A 20,825-nucleotide genomic window follows, 5' to 3' on the forward strand; every position below is an offset into this window, starting at 1 on the left:
CCATACCTTCATCATATATACAAAGTCCATTTTGCCATGTAAGGTAGCATATTCATACGTTTTGGGAATTAGGATGTAGACATATTTGGGGGCCATTACTATTCCTACCACAATTTGGTATCTAGTAACCATGCCGAACTCTCACTATTTCTAGTATTTATCGATAGATTTCCTTGAATTTAAGAATGGACTGTTGGGGCGCCTGGGCGGCGCAGTCAGCTAAGCGTCCGACTTCAGCCAGGTCACGATCTCAAGGTCCGGGAGTTCGAGACCCGCATCAGGCTCTGGGCTGATGGCTCGGAGCCTGGAGCCTGTTTCGGATTCTGTGTCTCCCTCTCTCTCTGCCCCTCCCCCGTTCATGCTCTGTCTCTCTCTGTCTCAAAAATAAATAAACGTTGGAAAAAAAAAATTAAAAAAAAAAAAAACAGGGAGGGGGACAAAACACAAGAGACTCTTAAACATGGAGAACAGAGGGTTGCTGGTGGGGGTGTGGGAGGGGGGATGGGCTAAATGGGTAAGGGGCAGTAAGGAATCTACCCCTGAAATCATTGTTGCACTATATGTGAACTAACTTGGATGTAAATCAAAAAAAAACAAATGAAAATTTTTTTAAAAAATAAGAAATTGTCATCTTCTTGACTGTCATTGTCTGTCCGTCCAGATTCTTGTCTCTTCCATGCTTGTGTCCCTAATTACATTGATCTTTGGAACATTCTCAAACCTGCTGCTTTTGGACTCTGCGGGGGCTCTGAAACCTGCATCTTTTTCCAAGTCAAAGCAAACAGGGCTGAGTGATCTTGACCTATCATTTTTTTCGCAAAGAACACATATCTAAGATTTTGGTAAATTGGTTTATCCTTCATATGATTTATAATGAGATAAGATAAACTCCTATATTCCTTCAGTCTTACCAGAGGCCTAATTCCCCCTTTCTTTCCAGGTTCAGTGTCTGTGATTTCTTCCTCCGGTTTTGCACCCTGGAGGCCGGCCACTTTGACCATAGTACTGGCTGCTACTTAACCTTCCACACCGGTTCTGCTGCTAAATTGTTCTGTTAAAAGCCATATTGTTCTGTATTATGGACTGGATGTTTGTGTCCCCAAAATGTGTATGTTGAAATTCTAACCCCCAGTGTGATGGTGTCAGGAGACGGGGCCTTTGGGACAGGACTCAGTCCTGAGGACGGCGCCCCGTCGTTGGGATTGGTGCTTTCTGAGACAGGACAGCAAGGGAGTGGCCATCGGCTTGCCAGGAGGTGCCCTCACCAGAACCCCACCACACCACACCCTGATCTTGGACCTCCCGCTGCCAGAGAAAGAAATGTCCTTTTAAGCCCCCAGTCTGTGGTGCCCTGTTGCGGCAGCCAAGCTCCCCCAGACACTTGTCAAATCTATCAAACAAGTGCATTTGAATCCAACAGTGAGTCCAATATTACAGAAGTCTCCCCTGCCAGCCTCTCACCTTGTTTCCCATGATGCCCAGCAAGGCAGCTCACTCTTCACATCCGTGTGCTAGTGCCTCCCAGAACGGTCATTTGCTATCTGAATCTAGAGAAATCCTAACATGTTTTTTGTTCTTCCGCTTCACCCATGGCTCTGCCAGCGTGAGACTCCCTTCCTCACCTGGCCCAGACCCAAGCCCTGCTGGGTCCCAGGCACGGACCTGAGTCTGACGGTCCTGGTCTTCTTCCCAGGCCTCACACCCAAATGCAGCCCAGCACCAGTAGGTAGGGAGTCTGCTTGGGGTGCAAGCATTGGCCATTTACCCACATGCGACAAGCCACTGTTCCTTCTAGCGGGTTTTCCTGCCTATACAGTGAGTCTAATTTCTTTCACCTTCAGGACACCCGGCGGACACTCCATTCCTTCCCTTATTCTCTGAGCCCTCGGTTCTGACATAGTCCCTCAAGGGCCTTTCCGACCTCCCCAAAAACGTCAGATCCCTAAAGGGATCAACAGTAGGTCTCACTTCCTTTTGATGCAATGGAACCTGATTAACCCCGCCTGGTTTTCTGGTTATATCTTCTACCAGAGAGTTACCTGTATCAACCCTGCGGTTCTCCGAACTCCCGCGTCCGTCCCCCTCCCACCTGCCTTTGTAAACAGAGCTGGAAGGTCCGGCGTCCTTTGGCCCTGACACTAACTCGCTTCTCCACCAAGGTGGGCAGGGGAGGGGAGGGGGAGGGGGCCTCTGCCTCATCACACCTGCAGCCTGGGAATCCCACTCCCCACCCACTCTGCTCTCTTCCCAGACTATTACCCAGCTGAGTGCCCCACGCTCACACCTTGGCTCTTTCCGCCCGAAGCACAAACAGGGAAGTCAGGGGGCTCCCACGGGAAGGGAGGCCGGCCGAAGGGGAGTCTGAAGGGCAGGGGGCCGTCGAGGGAAGTCTGGGGGGGCAAAAGGAGGGGGAGGGGTGGAGAGGGAAGGGGAGGAGCCGCCCCGTGGGTGATCCGACGTGGGGGCGTGGCGGGCGGGCCGCGCGGTGTGGCTCTGGTTTCCCCGAGAGGCTAGGGTGGCCACGCGGCGCTGGAGTGAGTCTGGGGACCGGAAGGGCAGCGTTGCGGCCGCAATGGACTAGCCGGCGTCACCCCGCACCACCCCCCCCGCCGCCCGTCCCACTTGCTAATGGCGTGAAGGGGGTCTTGGGCGGGGCCGGCCTCCGTCGGCCGCGCGTCCGGGTTGGCCCTTGCGGCGCGGGGCGGGGCGGAGGCGTCTGGGCGGCGGGACACAGTGGACCCGGAGCCCAGGCCGGGGGCTGAGGCCAGGAATGTCCGGTCAGGGGGATGGGGACTTTGGACGCGAGTTGGGGGCGGGGCTGCCAGGACTTTGGAGTGATAGACTGGACTCCGCGCGGGGAGCCCGGTCTCCGAGGCGAGCAGGTGCGGGATTCAGTGGCGAGGTCAGCGGTCAGAGCCAAGGCCGCTTCGCGTCTGATCGCGAGCCTCGGAGGGAGGCGGCGGAGGACGGCAGAGGGGCAGCAGACCCGGGGACGTAGGTCCCCGAACCAGCGCAGGGACAGGGCCTGCAGCCCCAGAGTGAGGAAGCTGAGGTTAGGGTGACACATTCGTCACTGGCTCGAGATGCCAGGGAGAGGGGGAACCCCGACGGCCGCGGGGAGGGGAGAAGCACCACCAAGCTCCGGATGAGGGGAGAGGGGGCCTGAGCCCAGGGAGGTGCTGGAGGAAGGGTCCACCGCGGGCACAGCTGGCAGCGGCGGGGGCTGGGGGGGGGGGGGGGGCGGCGGTTCAGGTAGGGGAAGGTGTAAGCCCGGAGCTGGGAATGGGTGGGCAGGAGGGTCCCCTTAGTGAGGACTCGCCCAGCAGAGCTGGGGGGTGGGGACCTGAAAGACTGGAAATGAAGACGAGAAAACTGGGTTTGCAAAGGTGTGGCGCTCTTTCGGGGTGGCGTGCGCGAATTCTGGCATCTCATCAATTAACGCTTGTGGGCGCACCACACACGAATTCCCCACGAGCGTTCCTCTTTCTCTCGAGGTGCTTCTGGGGCCAGTTCCGCACAGCCTGAGCAGTCTTGGGGGGGAGGGGTGTCTCCCTTTGTCGGGTTTGTGTGGCGCCGCCCCCGTGAGCGGTGCGGGCCCCCACCTGCGGGGCCTCTGTCCCCAGGTAGCGGGACGGCTCACTGCCGCTGGCGCGTCGCGGTTCCTCCCCTGACCCTTCGCGGGCCGGGGTCAGCGCCTGCCGGTTCCCGCTGTGCCCGCGGGAGTCTCCCCAGCCCCGCCCCCGCACCCCGAGCCCGGCCGGGGGCGGGGGGGGGTCAGGGGGCGGGGCTGGGGGTGTTAATCCCCGCGAGGCCCCAGGGGCCTTTGATCCTGCAGGGCGGGGAGGGCGTAGAGGCTGGCGGTCCCGCCCAGGCTGGCGCCGGCGCCCCCGGGAGGCCGGCCTGTGGGCTAGGGCCACCACGCCGCTTGTCGGTGCTCCCGCCGCGCTGCCCCGGGTCGCCCTGAACGCGGCTCGGGCTGGTGCTTGGGGTCGTGTCCTGGAGACAGACGCGTTGGGGGGGCGGGGTGCGGGGGGAGAGGAAGGTGGACGGGGTCCATGACCCCGAAGGGCCCCGGCAGGTTCGCTGGAGCACCCGCGGGGGAGGCCTGTGCAGCCCAGTCACTCCTACACCCTCCCGGAGCTCGGGGCCTGCATCGGCCACCGTGGGGACAGCGCTGCAGTGGAGGGCAGTGGCTCCCCCCGTCCTTCCCCGCAGGGTCCTCCATGCCCTCGGCGGGCAGACGCCCCTCCTTCCTGTCACTGGAATCCAGCTCAAGGGCCCCAAAGTGAAGCCTGGGGCGAAATGGGGTTGTGGGGGGGCCGCCGAGTACAATTTGAGAGGGAAGGGCCAACTGGAACCGGAGGGTTTTCCCCGGGCAGCCCTACGCGCCCCGCCGCCTGGTCACAGTCCCCTTCCGGGATCCCACCCAGACAGCCAGAGGCAGGGGACTCCTGGCCTGGGAGCCCACCCGGCCCTGGGAGCAGTAATGTTGACTCCCCCTACCTGAAGCACCCTCTCCCTCAGGTGTGCACACCTGTCACCTTTGGCACTGCAGATCCAAGGGGCGGGTTGGAGGGCCAACCTCGGGAGAGGACAAGCCTCCGGCAGGAGTGCTAGGCTGCGAGGGGGGCCATCGTCACCGTCCCCAAGCCTAGGCCAGCCGGGGGGTTGGGGGGGGGGAGATGAAAAGATGTGACAAGTCCCCAACCTGCACCACTTCCCCGAACTGGTGGACACAGCCCCGCCCCTGCCCAGACATCTCGGAGCCGGGGGAGGTGTGAATGGCCTTCTTTGTGCCTCTGAATTGGAAGCAATTAGGTGCTACTTATCTGGGCTGGGGGGAGGATTGGAGCGGTCTTTGCAAACCTGCTTGCCACTCCCTCCTCCTGAGCTCATAAATGCAGCTCAGCCCTGCTAAACCCTCGGAAGACCCTGCGCCTCACCCCCACAGTCTGTCCCCTACAGCCATGTCTCCTTCCTCTACCCTGCCCAGTGGCTTCAAGCCATCCAGCTTTGGCTCAGTGGACTGGCTTTCCCGGAGCAGCCACGTGGGGCCGGCACACACCTTCAGGCCCGCTGAACTCTCCTGGGGGAGCCTGTCTGCTCCAGCCAGGGTGTCCAGCAGCGGGGAGGTCCCCCAGACCGTGGGCGTGGAGGAGGTGAAGCCCTCGGAAGTGTCTGCGCCAGGGACACCTGCAGCTGGTAGGTGTGGGATGGGTGGGGAGGGTGCTCCCCTCTTCCCAGACTGGGACGGGAGCCTGGAGCGTTCGGGAAGAGGGAGGCCCTAACACACCCCACCACATCCTGGGTACTGGGGCTGGAGGTGGGGGCTGGGATTTGAGGTTCCACTTGACTCCCCCTGGCAAGTAAGCGCTTCCTCTCAGAGGCGAAAGCCGCAACGGGGGTTTTCCCTCCTCAAGTCCCGGGGGCTCCTCTTCTTCCCCCACCTCCTAGAAGGGCTGACCCCCTGGCCTCTTCCTGGCCTGACTGCCTGTGGACTGTGTCCCACCGCTGCTGCAACTCCTGTCCTGTGAGCCCTGACTGCGACATTGGTGCCTTTGTGCAACTGACTTTCTAGTTCTGCAGCAAGTCTGGGGGGGCGGGGCAGTTCTACCCGAGTCACAGGGCTCTGGACGCACGTCTTAAATGAAACCGGCGGGTTCAGAGGGGTCGTTGTGGTTCTCCCCTCAAAGCTGGGTGCCTCGTGCAGAGTTGACTCTGTTCACAGGTAGCCTGGAGCCCCTGCAGGTTTGGGTCGGGGACAGCCCTGGCACTTCGGTTCACAGGGATTCCAGTGCCTCTGTGGCTTGGCTCCTGGAGGTTTTGGTGGCTTCCTAAACCTGGTCTAATAACCCTTTGTCATTTGCTCAGGAAACCTGGTTTGTTCTTTCAGTCTTTGTGACTTTATCATTGCTTTTAAGTTTAAAGCCCTGCCTAGTCAAAGTGGGGTTGATATTATCTGTAAGTTTTCATTTTTGAAAAGGTTTAAAAAATTTTTTTAATGTTTTTATTTTTGAGACAAAGAGAGGGAGCACAAGTGTGGGAGGGGCAGAGAGAGAGGGAGACACAGCATCAGAAGCAGGCTCCGGGCTCCGAGCTGTCAGCACAGAGTGAACTCGAGAACCATGAGATCGTGACCTGAGCTGAAGTCGGACTCTTAACTGACTGAGCGCCCTTCATTTTTGAAAAAGTTTAGATAATCCTATGGAAAAATTTTATACTTCCATGAAGTGAAATTTTAAATTTATTTTCTGCAATCAGCCCCCCCCACCTCAAAAAAGCCAACCAAATCATCAAATCTTTCACACTGACTAGTTCCACTCTCCCCACCCCCACCTCCAAAGCAAAGCGTGTCTTGTCTTGTTGCACTCTCCCGGGTATGTGTTCAAAGTGACTTGGTAAAATCTGACATTCTGGCCAAACGTGTTGAGAAAAGACAGGTGACCCTCCTCACCACACAGGGTACTTAGTGCCATCTGCCACCGCCGATTTAGATAGACACAGACTGGCCACGGACGCATGGTTGGTGGCAGGGGAGACTGGGGGTCTTGTGACCCCGGCCCCAAGCCCTTACGGCCGACTGGGTTCAGGTTCCTTGTGAGCAGCCAGAGGAACTGCTTTCCGGAAGGATGTGTGAGGCTCCCTTTCTGGAAGTGACCACGTGCCCCAGTGGAAGGGTGAGGGGCTGCATCAGAACCGCTGTTCCATTCCAGAATCCTCGTTCTCCAGTATTCCCATCCTGGCCACCCTCCCACATTTGAGCTGGGAGGGGAGGAGGGGCTGCCCCCTCATCCACATTTGTGCAAGGACTGCGAGGGACAGCAGAGCAGTGAAAGTGAAGGAGGAGGGCCCAGACTTTCCTCTCGTCCCTGTGGCCACAGAGCTTGGGGCACTTCCGAGTGAGGGGAGCAGGTCCCACGTGGGTGGCACTTTTATCCTAAAGGATTCAGTGCCTTCTGTCCTTCCTCAGGGGTGAGGAAGGAGGCCGACAGCGGGCGGGCGCCCCGGGTCCGCACGGCCTTCACGGCGGAGCAGGTCAGCACCCTGGAGAGCGCCTTCCAGCACCAACGCTACCTGGGCCCCCTGGAGCGCCGGAAGCTGGCCCGGGAGATGCGGCTCTCGGAAGTGCAGGTGAGGGGGGTTCACCCAAGTGCAGGTGAGGGGCCCGGGACGCATGGGCCAGGGCGGTGGCTGTTCTCGCCCTTGTTCTGATCTAGTTTCCCCCACAGATAAAAACCTGGTTTCAGAACCGCCGCATGAAGCACAAGCATCAGCTCCAGGACTCTCAGCTGAGCTGCCCTTTCTCCAGAACGCTCTATACGCCAGTGGCTTTCTGCCCGCCACTCTCTGCCCTGGCCAGTAGCTTACCGCCACTGTACCCTTGGGCTTCCCCGCTTGGGCCTCTGGCTCTGGGACGGCCCCCTGGCTCCTTCTGGGACCTCTGCCAAGTGGAACAAGCCTCCCTGGCCTTGACGTGGGCCTCGTGCAGCAGACAGCCTCCAGTGTGCTGCCTCCCAGACCCTGGGGGCCTGGTGCACACACTGGGCCCAGCTTTGTCCAGGGGTCCGTGGGGCCTGTGTGCCTTGCCCCAGACCAAGGATGCCTTCTGAGGAAGCATGGTGGCCCAGAGGCCTGCAGCTGGAACGTGTCGCACACCGCCACCGCCACAGACACAGTAGGTGTGTGCGGAACTGTGCCCGGTATCTCCCTGGAGAGACACTCACCAGTGATTGCTGTCACCGTGACATCTGGCGTGAGCCTTGTGTCTCCACAGGTGGGACCTGGAACCCTGACCTTCCTTAGGACCTCTTACAGCCACTCCCTCGTTGAAAACTACTGCAGGTTCAGTTTAGGAACCACACACGATGGGTCAGCCAACAGAATCCAGTGCCAAAAGTGGACTCGCCAAGTGTCAGGCTTGTAGCATATGATACAGCGGTAATTTATTCAATGGAAAGTGTTGGGAAAATAAAGATGGGCACCCGGCTGCCTCAGTCGGTGGGGCCTGTGATTCTTGGTCTTGGGGTTGTGAGTTCGAGCCCCACGTTGGGTGTGGAGAGTACTTAAAAATAAAATCTCAGAAGTCAGGATGGATACTTTCTTGTGCTGTATGATCATAAGCTTTGGGTGTAACCATGGAAACCACGGAGGGATTCGGGCCAAGTGAAGATGTTTGTTTTTATCACCTTGGGGTTTGGGTTCCGTGTTAACAGTGACCCCAAAGTGGGAAGCCAGAAGGGAACAGGCATGGTGGCTCTGCCCACTGCCGCGTGGAAGGTCCCTCCGTGGCCACGTCTTTCAGGGCACCGTGCTGTGTGCTGCTCTGCTCTTCACGGCGTGTCCAGACCTGTGTCTCATCTGGCTCGGGGCTCAGCCCTGTGCGGTCCCTGTGGCCAGGCCGGGCTGCAATCTGGCCTCCTGGGCGCCTGCAAGGAAGGAGGCTGAAGCCCGAGGGCCCCGCTTGCTGTCTAGGCGGGTTCTCGGCCCAGAGTTTCTCCACCCAATCTCAGCAGGGGAAGCCCAGGCACCAGAACCAACTCTGGCAGGGGCGGCAAAGCCACGGGCCAGTTATAAGCGCCGGTGGACCGAACCATCCCGTAGGGACTCTGTGTCCCTCCTGGGGGTTGCTGTGCAGCAGTGGGACGTCTGCCATCCTGTCATGCTGTCCACCCAGGATTTCTTGTGGTCAGGACTTAAACACGCTGTTCAGGCTCGTGTTTTCATTTGTCTTAACCTCTGGTTCAAACCCACCTGCTGCTTTCGACACCCCTAAAACTTGAGTGTCTTCTTACCTTGTTACTTCCAAATTGCCCGCTGTTCCAGGGGAAACTGAGTCACGGTGTGTTTTCTATGGTTTGTGTCCTTTGTGTTCTGTGTCCTGTGACCTGTGTGTTCTGTGTCCTGAGTGACTTCTGTGTCCTGTGGGTTCTGTGTCCTCTGTCCCGTGTTCTGTGTCCTGTGTGACCTGTGTGTTCGGTGTCCTGTGTGCTCTGTGTTCTGTGTGACCAGGTGGGTCTGCTGTCTCCTCTGTGCCCAGGATCCACTCGCCCAGCTTGGGGCATCACATGTTTGAAACGTCGGCTCACTTCTGAGCAGTGGACACCCCTTTGCCTGGTCTTGCCTGTAACCCGAATGGCTTTCGTGACTAGTAGTCCCCATGGGCTCGGGGATGTGGACAGAAGGACACATGCTTCCTAAGCCCTCCCCCACAGAGGCGTGGCCTCTCAGAAGGGCAGGGGCTCCACCCCCTGTGGCTCAGACACTCTAGCACCTATGAAATAGTCTTGCCAAAAACCTAAATTCCTGTTGATAGAAAACGGACATCAGCCGGGGCTTCTCCGAAGTCCCTTGTCAGAGGGGCAGGGAGACCCGGCTGTCCAGGTGAACCCTGGTTAGAGCCGCATGAACACGGCTGTGAGGCAGGGAGGCCTCCGGTGTGCCAGGACTGGCTGGGGTGGCCCACCCGTCTCTGCTGACATGACCAGGTGAGGGACAGTGATGATCTGTGGGTCCCGTGTCTGCAACTCTCACTCACGGGGTTCAAGGGCAACACAACAGAGCACAGACGCAACATCTTGGCTGTGGAGCCGGGTGGTGCGTCCGTGGACATGGGGCTTCTGTCCCTGAGAACTCCGTCTAAAACCACAGCAAGTGGCTGGATTGGGGGCATGCCCAGACCAGAGGCGGTGGGCCCCAGGGGTGGGGGCTCTCAGTCGGGCCACCCCCACAACCCTGAAGGCAGAGCGGAAGTCATGGGCTTGCTGTACCAGTGCAGCCCCCGCATTCCCACAGGGGTGAAAACATGCAGCTCTCTGACTGTCCAGCACATCCCATCTCACGGCGCCCGGGGCAAGAGGAGGGGCTGTCCCCAGGAGTCCCTCCTCGCCCAGCAGTGCCCTCAGGTCCAGCTCTGCAGAAATCTGCAAGCGGCAAGGGAACAGGTGAACAGAAACCCCTTCCCCAAGGAAGGCACTGGGAGGGGTCCCCGGAACCCCTCCCCACTGCCCGGGGGGAAAAGGTCCCCAGGACTGAGGACCTGTTGGTGGGCACTTCTGAGGGCCTCTCCAGCCTCAGTCCTGGCCCCGGGACTGCCTCAGGGGGCTCCTCAGCCGGCCGGACCTGGATGGCTCTGCCCCACCTCCCAGTGGACCGTCCTCCCTGCGCAAGGAGCAGCCCACTCCGTTCCATGCTGTCGACAGGGGCCCCCACCCCAGGGCTGGGGTGAAGCGTGTGACCCCCAGTCAGCCAAAGACCCCACCCCTAGCTGCGACGATGCTGAGGGACCCCCTTCCCTGTGCCCAGAAGCTGAGCCCTGTCTGCTGCTTCCACACAGAGTGGAACCAGGAGCCAGCCCCCAGTGCCCCACCCCCACCTATAGGGACAAGCACCGTTGGGGGGGGGGGAGGGGCAGCGGGCACTGGGAGGGTCTCCTGGAGGCTGCCCTGCCTTGCCACCCACCCAGCCCATCCCTTCCCAGGAGGCCGTGGTCCTGGAGGGAAGGACAACCAAATGAGATTAGGGACAGGCCAGCCCAGTCCACAGCTGATAAAGGGGCGCCTGTAATTGCTGGGCCGATTAGCTGACAAAGGCCAACAATCACTGTTTAAGCTCTCCGCTCAGCAGGGCTTCTGTCCATTTTGCTACAGCAGGAAGTTGAGACCACAGGCTCCTGGGACGAGGGCCCCCACCCTGACCCGCGGGGCCAGTGGCGGGTGAGGTCTGGCCCACCCACCCCGCCATCTGCTCCCAGGCACCCTGGGGACGCCTGCCCGGCTGGCCCCGGTTTTCAGAAAGGTGGCTGCACCCTCCCAGCCTGGGAGCCATTTCACTCCCTTCACATCCACGATTTCTCACTCAGTTCCTTCAAGGCCGCCGCAGCTTCTTCGTGCCCCCACCCCACTTGCTGTGTGGCCGTGGCAGCTTTGATTTAAACTCTGATTGTCAGAACTACGTCACACTTAAGTTCACGCGAAATTAGTTTTATTGACATTTCTGGCCAGAAAATCAACGCACACCCATGATTACAAAACTATAACGAAGGGGTAGGAAGCAGAAATCACCATGGCATCCTCTGCAGAAGGCGTCCTGAGCCCTGGGGGCAGATGTCAGCCAGGGGCAGGACCTGACCACATGGTCCGGACACCGCGAGGGCGCACATGAAAGCCAACGTTACCCAGGCTTCTTGTCCCCCAGGGAAGAAGGAGGGCGGCAGCTCCACGGTGGGGGAGGACCTCGCTGCCCCATTTTCCCATGCCTTACACCTCTTTAGGCCTGACCCTCAAAGAAGTATATGCATAGGAAAAAGGAACAGCGAGCAGCTCGAGAGGGTCCTGGAGAGGGTCCTGGCGAGGGTCCCGGGCGAGGGTCCTGGCGAGGGTCCTGGTGAGGGTCTTGGGTGAGAGTCCTGGCGACGGTCGTGGGCGAGGGTCCTGGACGAGGGTCGGGGAGCTAGCCAGTCCTGGGCGGCCGGAGTGGGCAGCAGAGGCATGGAGCAGGAGGAAAGCCCCTCTGCTGACTCTGCCCCGGCCAGCCGGCCTGCCCCTTTTATGTGAGGCAGAGACCTTGGGGCAGGGCACACAGCAGCCGCTGTCACATGTAGTCACAGGCCGAGCTGAGCCAAGGACCCCGTTCCCACCCCCGCACCTGCGAGATTGGGGCACAAAGACCTTCTCTGAGTGCATTGCTGAGCCGGGCGGGCGGGCAGGCAGGAGGGCGGCGAGGCCCACAGGGCCCAGGGGCTGCTGGCTCGGGACCTGGGGCCGGGCCAGCCCTGGCCGGTACTTATCTGCCAAAGAGCTACTGCTTGCGTCAGGGCCCGGAAAACGCATGGCTCTCCCCTCTCCCTCCCTCCCTGCCCAGGGCCTCACTGTGCACACCCCTCCCCCCACCTCCCCGGGCCCTGGGCACCAAGTTCCAGAGGGTCAGGTGGGTCAGCTCTCCCAGGGCCCCACACACCTGATGTGTGCTCAGCTCTGCTCCTGAGCCCCCGGGGGGTGACTGGAGAAGGCAGAGCTCTGCAGTGGTGGGGTTGGGGGGGGGGCGAGAATGCAGACACAGGCGAGGGACATGGCCCAGGGGACCGCTGACCAAGGACAGAGACACGTGCACTTGTAATGTTGACACCACAGGGCCCGAGGGGAGGGCAGGGGACCATAGGTTCCCCTGGGGAACAGGTGGGGACCAGAAGAGTGTCCGTTTCAGACCCAGGCTGCCACATCTGTCCCTCCCCACAGTCAGCAAGCTCTGTGAACAGAGTGGTGGACACTCGCCCCTGTGGATGCAGCTGTCCCCCAACTTGGGCAGGCGCTGACTGGGGACATACTTCCACGTGGCAGGAGCTGAACTGCCCTGCTCTCAGATCCTTGGCCCGGGGGCACCTGCCTAGGAGAGGGGTGATGTGTGTGTCTGTGTGTGTGCACGTGTCCAGGCGGGTGTCTGTGCGCACACAGCAGCCCCAGGCTCTCCCCGACTGTAGGGTGGGGGTGGAGGCTGACTCCCATGAACCTCTAGCTGGACTGGCCGCTGGGTGGGCAGAGACAGGACCCCGCGGTGGGCACAGGGGGTACAGGACAGCAGCCCCACGTGAGCACAGTCATCAGCGTCCCGTGGACGTGTGTGGGCCCTGCCGACTCACCCCACGGTGGCCTGGACCGAGAGGTGGGCCTGAACAGCTGCAGACCCCTGGCCTCTGGAGGGTATGGTTTCCCCCATGCTGGCGGGCCCCGGGCCTCGGCCGCGGGCTGATGGGCACAGAGGCGCAGAGGCCAGCAGTGGGTGGTGGGGGACGGATGCTCCGTGAGCCCGTGATGAGCCCGTGATGAGCCCGTGATGAGGAGGCAAAGCAGGTGTCGGCCCCCATCCTCTGCTGAGAGGAGGCCGGGGTGGGGGAACCTTAGAGAGGAACCCCTCCACAGCTGCTCACGCCGGCTGGAGCGGGAGCGCCTGTTGAGTCTGGGGCTGATGGGTGAAGCCCCTCCTCGCCGCTGGCCCCCCAGCCCAGTGGTGACTCAGGGGCCATCTCTCCCAGCCACTGTTCCCTGTGAAACTTTCCAGGGTCCTGCTCTGTGACCCGGGGTCAAATTCCCCCTTCAGACCTGCCCCAGGGCTTCGGAGAAACCACTGTCACCCTTGACCTTGGGCTCCTGGAAGTGGGTCTTCAGGAGAGGAGGAGGCAAGAGGCAAGGGACAGAGACAGACAGACAGGGAGACAGAGGCGGCGGGGGTCGGGACAGACCCTGCCCAGGTCCAAAACATCGGGACTTTGCCACTTTGTTTCTCAGACTTGTTTTCTTGGTTATAAATCAATGCCTGCTAATTATAAAGCCCTATAAAGGTCCAGAAAGGTATAAATAGACATTGTCAGGCAAGGACGCCTTAACCTGCCTACAGCTGGGTGTCCACGGCCCCCTCCAGTCACCTCATGACCCCCCAAGCCACCTTCCCTCCAAGTGGGGTTCCAAGGAGCCAAAGGGTTTGTCCTGATGGTGGGGTGTCTGATCTCTCACTAGCTGGGGGGAGGGGTCAGGTCCACTGTCTGTGTCTCCGGAAAGCCACAGGGAGCTGGCGGGGACTCGGTGACGGGGCAGATGCTGTGCCCAGGAGCCCCCCACCGCCGCCCGCTGTGGGGAGCCGGATGCTCTGTGGGGGCTCCAGTTCCAGCCAGCCCAGCTGGCCGTGGCCCCTGGACAGCCGGACACTTGGGTCTCAGCATCCCTCACACGTGTGTTTGGGGGCTCCAGGAGGTGAAGGAATGGATGGAGAGACAGCCTGGTGGGAGCTGTCAGGAGGGACCCCGCAGGCGAATGCTGGGGCCGTGCACTGCCCGACAAGCGTACCCCACCTGCCCGCCCTGTCCTGGGCCGCCCAGCCGGCCCCTCCCTGCACCCTGGGCCGCCCAGCCTGGCTCCTGCCCGGCCAGGGGACCCCAGGTCAGGCTTTTCTGCACGCCAGGCACAGTCCGCTCCTCAAGTGGTGAGGACAGTACCCGATGGGCAGACGCTGAGGCTGGATTCCAGGGACACCAGGTAAGGGACAGGGCTGCAAGTCATGTGTGTTCTTCAGAGCCCTCCTGGGCCCTTTAGGCAGCCACCACCACCAGGAAGCCTTCCCTTTGCCAGCTCCTTGGAGTCCATGCAGTCCTGGGCACAGTGTCATGGTTCCTAGGACCTGGGGCAGTGCCCTTTGCCAGGTCCAGTCAAACCCTGGGCACTGTAGACCCCAAGAGTCCCCTGTGACACCAGACACACTGGGCCCGGGCCTCCCTTTGCCTATAAGACAGAAAACATCCCTGTTGTCCCTGGAGGACGTGCTTGGCACTGAGCTGAGGGACGATAAGGGTTGGCCTTCAAGACTTCACGCTCCCTCCCTGTGCTGTATTCTGGGGGTGGGGGGCGCTCCCACTGCCGTCTGCTCAGCTCAGACCACGCTTCCAGCCCCCAGAGGTCAGCCTAGTGTTAACCCTTGCTGGATTCTCCCAGTCTATTCCCAGAGAGGGTAACCTGCTGGTCTGTGGGACACAGAGACCTCAGCCTCAGCTGCCCTGCACCCCGGCCTACCATCAACCCCCACTTGCCTGCACGCCTGTTCTGCCCAGCGCCCAAGCCTACCCTGCACCCTGGCCTGCCCACCACAGCCAGCTTTCACCCTCAGCCTGCACCCACCTCAGCCTGCCCACACCCCTGTTCTGCTCTGCACCCAGGCCAGGCCTGCACCGCGGCCTGCCCTCACCCCCAGCCTTCCTGCACCCCTGTTCTGCCCTGCCCTCCTGCCTGCCCTGAACCCCGACCTGCCCCACCCCAGCCTGCCCTCACCTCCAGCCTGCCCGCACCCCCAGCCTGCCCACACATCCAGCCTGCACCCACCCCAGCCTGCCCGCACCCCTGTTCTGTTCTGCACCCTGGCCTGTCCTGCACCCGGGCCTGCCCTCACCCCCAGCCTGCCCACACACCCAGCCTGCACCCACCCCAGCCTGCCCGCACCCCTGTTCTGTTCTGCACCCTGGCCTGTCCTGCACCCGGGCCTGCCCTCACCCCCAGCCTGCCCACACACCCAGCCTGCACCCACCCCAGCCTGCCCGCACCCCTGTTCTGTTCTGCACCCTGGCCTGTCCTGCACCCGGGCCTGCCCTCACCCCCAGCCTGCCCACACACCCAGCCTGCACCCACCCCAGCCTGCCCACACCCCTGTTCTGTTCTGCACCCTGGCCTGTCCTGCACCTGGGCCTGCCCTCACCCCAGACTGCCCTTACCCCCAGCCTGCCCACACACCCAGCCTGCCCCCACCCCAGGCTGCCCTGTGCTTGTTTGGATTCACTGCAATTCCTGGGTTATTATCCACTGGAGAGCTCCAGCCGGTGCCAGGCAGCATTCACAGCCCCTCCACAGAGGAACAGCTGAAGCCTGGACTGTGGCCTCATAGTGAGCTGGGCCGGCTGCCTCCCCTGGCCTCGGTTTCCCCACCTGTCAGTGGAGGTGCTGAAAATGGCCAACCCCTCTGGAGGTTAAATGTTACGTGCCTGCGAAGTGGCAACTCTACCCCAGGTGTGTGCCAGGAGGAAGGGGGCCAATGCCCCTAGAACCAGAATGTCCTTCCACAGAGGTGTGGGGAAAGATACATGCGGTGCAGCTCCGCAGGGCAGAGGACATCGTCACCATGGGTCGTTTTCGTTCATCTGGCTTGGCGTTGAGCTGGGTGTCCTAAACCCGTTTACGGCCGGGATGAGGGCTCGAATGGTGGGCTACACAGGAAGCCAGTGTGGGTCTCCACCCTCAGCCCTGGGCTGGGAGAGGCACCAGGGCAGAGACTCCTGCGCTCCTGGGGCCGCCTGGGCTCGGGGTCTCCTGAGTGTGATCTCTGCTGGGGGCTCCTGTGACCCTGGGCACCCCCTAGGAAGCCACCCGTGCGGGTTGGGTCCCCAGAACCTGTGCTCCGGGCCAGGTTGTGCAGGGTGCCAGCTGGGTGGGGGCCATGCCCGGAGGTTCCAAGGAGGACAGATGGGCCCGCGGGAGGAGGTGGGAGGGGGAGCAAAGGGTTAAGCCAGGCTCGGGAGGCCCCTGCCTGCCTGCGTCAGGGCTCAAGGCTGCTCCTGTGACTCCCTCCCCGGGGGAGATAATCGTGGCTTCTTGATATTTTCTTTCTTCTCTCCCATGCCGTATCGGAACACTGGCCCAGCCATGGGAACGTTCCTCTGCCCTCCAAGGCCACTGCACACACAGCCCCTCCCAAGGCACGCTTGGCCTTTCCGGGACCCCCCACCCGTGGAGAAACTACGGCCCAGTTTGTTGACACTGCTGGCCAGGCAGCCCCACCTCTGAGCACATAGCCCAGAGCCCGTCCTACAGATGTGCACACGCACACGTGCGTGCACACACCTGGCCCGCCCCCCTCCCACCTCCTCCCCCTGGGTCTAGACACCAGGCTCACTCAGCCCAGGTCCAGCTCCTCACCTTGACTCCAGCTCGGTTACTAATTTCCTTGACCTGGGAGCTGGGGGCCTCTTTCCCACTGAGAAGGGGTCTCTCCCCCCGGGCTTGAAGAGGGGCCTGCCACCTTCCAGCCTGCCCCTATAATGGCCACTGCCATTCTCTCATTGTCTCCTCGGGTCCTAGGCCAGCTGACCCACAGGGAAATGCCCTCCCTCAGGCTCCGGCTCAGGATCTCTACCCAAGGCCCCTCGGCGGAAGTCTGGGAGGTCGGCTAGGAACTGGAAATGCTGGGGAACCCAGCCCCAGACCACCCACTCGCTGCTTCCATTAGCTCCGGCTGGGCCTATGGGGCCTTGGTCCTAGGCCCCACTTTGCTGAGGGGACACCGAGGCCCAGAAGAGTAGGGTGAGCTTAGCGTTCAGGAACAAGGGCCAGCCAGGGTCAGACACAATAGTCTCCCAGCTCCAGGTGCTCCCCAGGAGACCCCTTCCTGCTCTCCTTGTAAACAGAGAAAGTGCCTGGCTGGGCCGGTGGGGGCTGTGGGGCACCATCTCCCCGGGGACCCCTGGCCTGGGTGGGAGCTGGAAAGGCTGAGTGGCCCCTGGATCTGGGGAAGGCGCTGGGGCTGTCGGTCCTGGCTGCAGGGTAAGGACCACGCGGGTGGGAGTCCTGTGCCTTCTTCCATGTGGCTCTGGGTCACCGGGAGAGGACCAGTCCAGACAGTCTGGGCAGGAGACCATGGGCCGTGGGAGGGAAGGACAGAGGCCTGGGGGGATGAGTGTGCACTTACACATGTGCAGGCACACGTGTGTACACTTGCGGTGTGCATGTGAGTACATGTGAGCACCTATGGGTCTGGGGGCCCTGCGGAGGCAGGGGCGGTGAAGGGCGTGTGGGGGCAGCGAGGACCAGGGCTCGGAGGCCTCTGGGCCTGGAATTGCAAGTGAACAGAGCCCCCGCCTTCTTCCCCACAGTGGGGGGTGGGGGCAAGGGTGAAACAGGGGCGTGAGGACGCCGTGAAGACGGAGTGATCAGGGCCGGTGCCCAGGGCTAGGGCCACCAGGACGTTGGGTAGAGGGGTGAGGGACCATCGGAAAGTTTGAGGCAGACTGCGGGAGGATGAGCCTTCCTGAGTGGGGTGGGGACCCCAGGAGCAGGAAGCAGGTGTTGTGGTGGTCTTTCGGAGGGACGCTCACTCCTGCTTGGTCTCTCCTGGGGCCCGGCCTAGAAGGGTGGGCTCTCCTCCGGGAGCCCAAGGGAAGGCTCAACACCCATCAGCCAGCCACCTGGCACGGGCCGCCTGCAGGGGGCAGGGTGGGCTACGTGGCACAGTGCCAACCAGGTCCATCCAGGACTCTAGGCGTGGGTCCGGCACACCCGGGCAGCTGTCTCCATGAGGGTGTCCAGGGAGGGCCCCACACGCCCTCTTAGCCACTAGGCTGGCTTGAAGGATGAAGTCAGGGGCACAGAGGGTGGGTATCCCTTTAGTTCACTGCGCGGGAGGAGGGGAGGAGGCGAAGACCCTCTGAGACCAAGCCGGGTTCTGGACCTGGGGTCCCCACTCTCCCCTGGGGCAGGACCACCCTCCGGGACACCCCACCAAACACGTCCTGGCCCCAAGGCTCCGTGTTTCCTGGTGGGGTGGGGCCCCGGGGCAGTAGGTCCACACCTGACCGTTTTGAGCACTTTGTTTAATGGGTCTTTGAGCATTTTTCTCTTTTCTAGAAAAAATGCAGAGTCTCTGAGAAGACTGGAGGCGGCAGCAGCGGCAGGGTTCTGCATCTCCAAGGCGAGCTTAACAGAACCATCGTTCTCATTTTTTCCCAGTTACAGAACAAGACGTGGCTATTACGGAAACCGTGAGCAGCACAGAGAAGAAACCGCCGTGTGCCGCCCCGAGGCGGTCCCCGGTCACCATGTTGGGTCCAGGCATCACTTGGCCCCCGTGCTCAGCACCAGTGCTTTCCTGGGTGCTCACGGTGGGGGGGGGGGGTCCCAGAGACTCGGGCGGTCTGCAGGCAGCCTCGGGCCTCACACAGGGACGCTTGCTGTCCGGCAAGTTCTCTTCCTAAATGTTCATTTGTGCTTTCATTTCTAGGCAACTCTAGCCCATCACAACTGGTCTAACTGGCTGCTTGCAGTTATCTAAAGCTTTGATCTAAATTTTATAGTTTAACTTTATAAGGTAGTTTCACGAAAGCAGATTGTTCAACAATGTGTTCTGATCGTCAGTTCACACTTCCACACCTTTTGTGCATCCCTGGGTGTTTTTTTCCCTAAAAATGTTTTTTAAGGGGTATCTGGGTGGCTCAGTCGGTTGAGCATCCGATTCTCAGGTTCGGCTCAGGTCATGATCTCAGGGTCATGAGTTCGAGCCCTGCGTGGAGCTCTGCACTGACAGCGGGGAGCCTGCTTGGGATTCTCTGTCTCCCTCTCTCTCTCTCTCTCTCTGCCCCTCCCCCTCTCCAGCAAGTGCACCTGTGCTCTCCTTCTGAAAACAAATAAAAGTCTTTTTTAAGTGTTGCAAAATACTTAACACTGCAAAAAGCTGTGCTTAAATGCTATGAAGGGCACGCATGCAACCACTTTCCAGCTTAGAAACACAACCCGAGGAGCTCGTGCAACGTCTGAACCTCCCAAGCGAGCCCTGCACTTTGGGGTTCTCATTCAGCCTGAGAACAGCTTTATGACCTTTTAGTAAAAGCACCCACTCACTTTCCCTGTTTTCTGGAATTCTGAATGTGCTTCATCAGTGATGCTGAGGACACGTGCTAACATTTCCTTCGGAGCCGGGCCTGCTGGCTCCCTTAAGACAGCTCAGACCTTTGCGGCTGCTTCCCAGGCCTTGTCCAACCAGGGGCATCCAGGTGTCTCTCAGCCCCCAGGCCCTAACACCCTGTGGTCGGTCACAAGGACACTGACAGAATGCTGAGCCTCCTGCCTGCCCAGCTGTGACCCACTCGCCCACAGGCTATAGGTCATGAGCCCCCTGACCCCGGTTCTCCGGGGCCTCCGTACCTCTGCTCCCCTGTGTGAAGCACCAACGCCCACATTTTCTTCATAGTCTTAGTGGGCTTCCCTGGCCACCCCCTCTGCAATGCCCCTGTTTTGATGATTTCCTGGTCCCTGCTCTGTTTCTGGTTGGTACCCCCGCCTTCCTGCCTGCAGCACCCTCTGCCGCTGGAGGACCAGAGCCACAAGGGGGCGGGTGGAGGGCTTGGACTGGAACAGAGCCAGCAGGGAGAGGGTTTTTGCAGGAAAAAAGGAGCTTTGCAGCCCCTGCTCCCCCCACCCCACCCCCCCGCCCCGTCCAGGCGTGTCTCCCACAGCACCCTGTCCAGTGCCTCCCCAGCCTCTGGCACTCACTCAAAAAACACATCTGGGAAGGAACCCTGTGTTCAAGAGGATGAGAAAGTTGGATTCATTGTTTCAAAATTTGTGAAAATATACACCCCTGAGCAGGCAGAAGGCAGCGGGTGGGCAGGGGGCTCCCCTGGAGTGCAGGCCATGAAGTCTGTGGGGGGTATCTGTCCACACGGGGCCTCCCACCACCCGCCCCACCGACCTCCTTCAGGCATCGGCGACCTCTCCTCTCCGGTCTCTGGCTGACGTGGGAAGGCGATGGGAAGGCCAGGCATGCAGGCCGACAAAGCCCAGAGCTGCAGGTGTTTACAAACCCTACCAGCCTATGGCCCATTTTTAAGCGTCAACAAGGCATGATCTCCACACTGACCACATGGGGGCACCCCTGGGCCGGCCCATGGGGGCTGGGAGTGGGGCAGTGCAGGTGGCGGGGCACCCCGCCCAGTGGAACCTGCACTTCCCCATTTTATATGAATGAGGAAGTGGGCTGGGGCAACTCAAGGCACCCCTGATCTTGGCTGACGCCAGGCAGGGGCGGGTCAGTGCCACACAGCGACGCCCGGCTGCACACTCAGCTGTCCGTGCGGTGGGTTTCTGACCTCCAGTTCGCACGTTCGCACGTACACCTCTGTGCATCCTAGGCGTTTCCCTTTAAGAGTGTTAACAGTTACGAAATATTTCACACACGCAGGAAGACCTGCCAAACGAATCTCCGCCCTCCCTCGGTCTACCTCCTGCTGTCCAGGCAGGGGGCGCCCAGTGGTACTCCTTTTAAACTTCTTGTTCTTCGTTCTCAGATGACTGTTTGTGGTGTGCACCGTTTGTCCAGGACAGAGCCGGAGTGACCTAAATCTCTCAACTAGGAATGCTGGGAGCCCGTGGCCAGACCCTGGGTCTGCGTGTGCGGGTCTCCAGGGCTGGTGAGGGGAGCGGCTCAGCCAGACCGCCTCTGGGCCCAGAACCCGCTGCCCCATGAGGCGCTGTGGGAGGGGACCTGACCCGAGAGGGGACGCGCCGGAGGTTCTGTACTCAGACCAT

At 60.9% G+C, this 20,825-nt stretch overlaps 1 protein-coding gene across 1 annotated transcript; it reads left to right on the top strand.

The window, feature by feature from the left end:
- Positions 1-4,967: 4,967 nt before the first annotated feature.
- Positions 4,968-8,033, top strand: VENTX (VENT homeobox). The gene is made up of 3 exons (XM_047824693.1): positions 4,968-5,202; positions 6,971-7,131; positions 7,230-8,033. The coding sequence occupies exons 1-3, from the start codon at positions 4,968-4,970 to the stop codon at positions 7,608-7,610; spliced, it is 777 nt and encodes a 258-aa protein (XP_047680649.1). The 3' UTR covers positions 7,611-8,033.
- The last annotated feature ends 12,792 nt before the right edge of the window (positions 8,034-20,825 follow it).

The sequence above is a fragment of the Prionailurus viverrinus genome, chromosome D2, assembly GCF_022837055.1.
Source record: "Prionailurus viverrinus isolate Anna chromosome D2, UM_Priviv_1.0, whole genome shotgun sequence".
Lineage (NCBI taxonomy): Eukaryota > Metazoa > Chordata > Mammalia > Carnivora > Felidae > Prionailurus > Prionailurus viverrinus.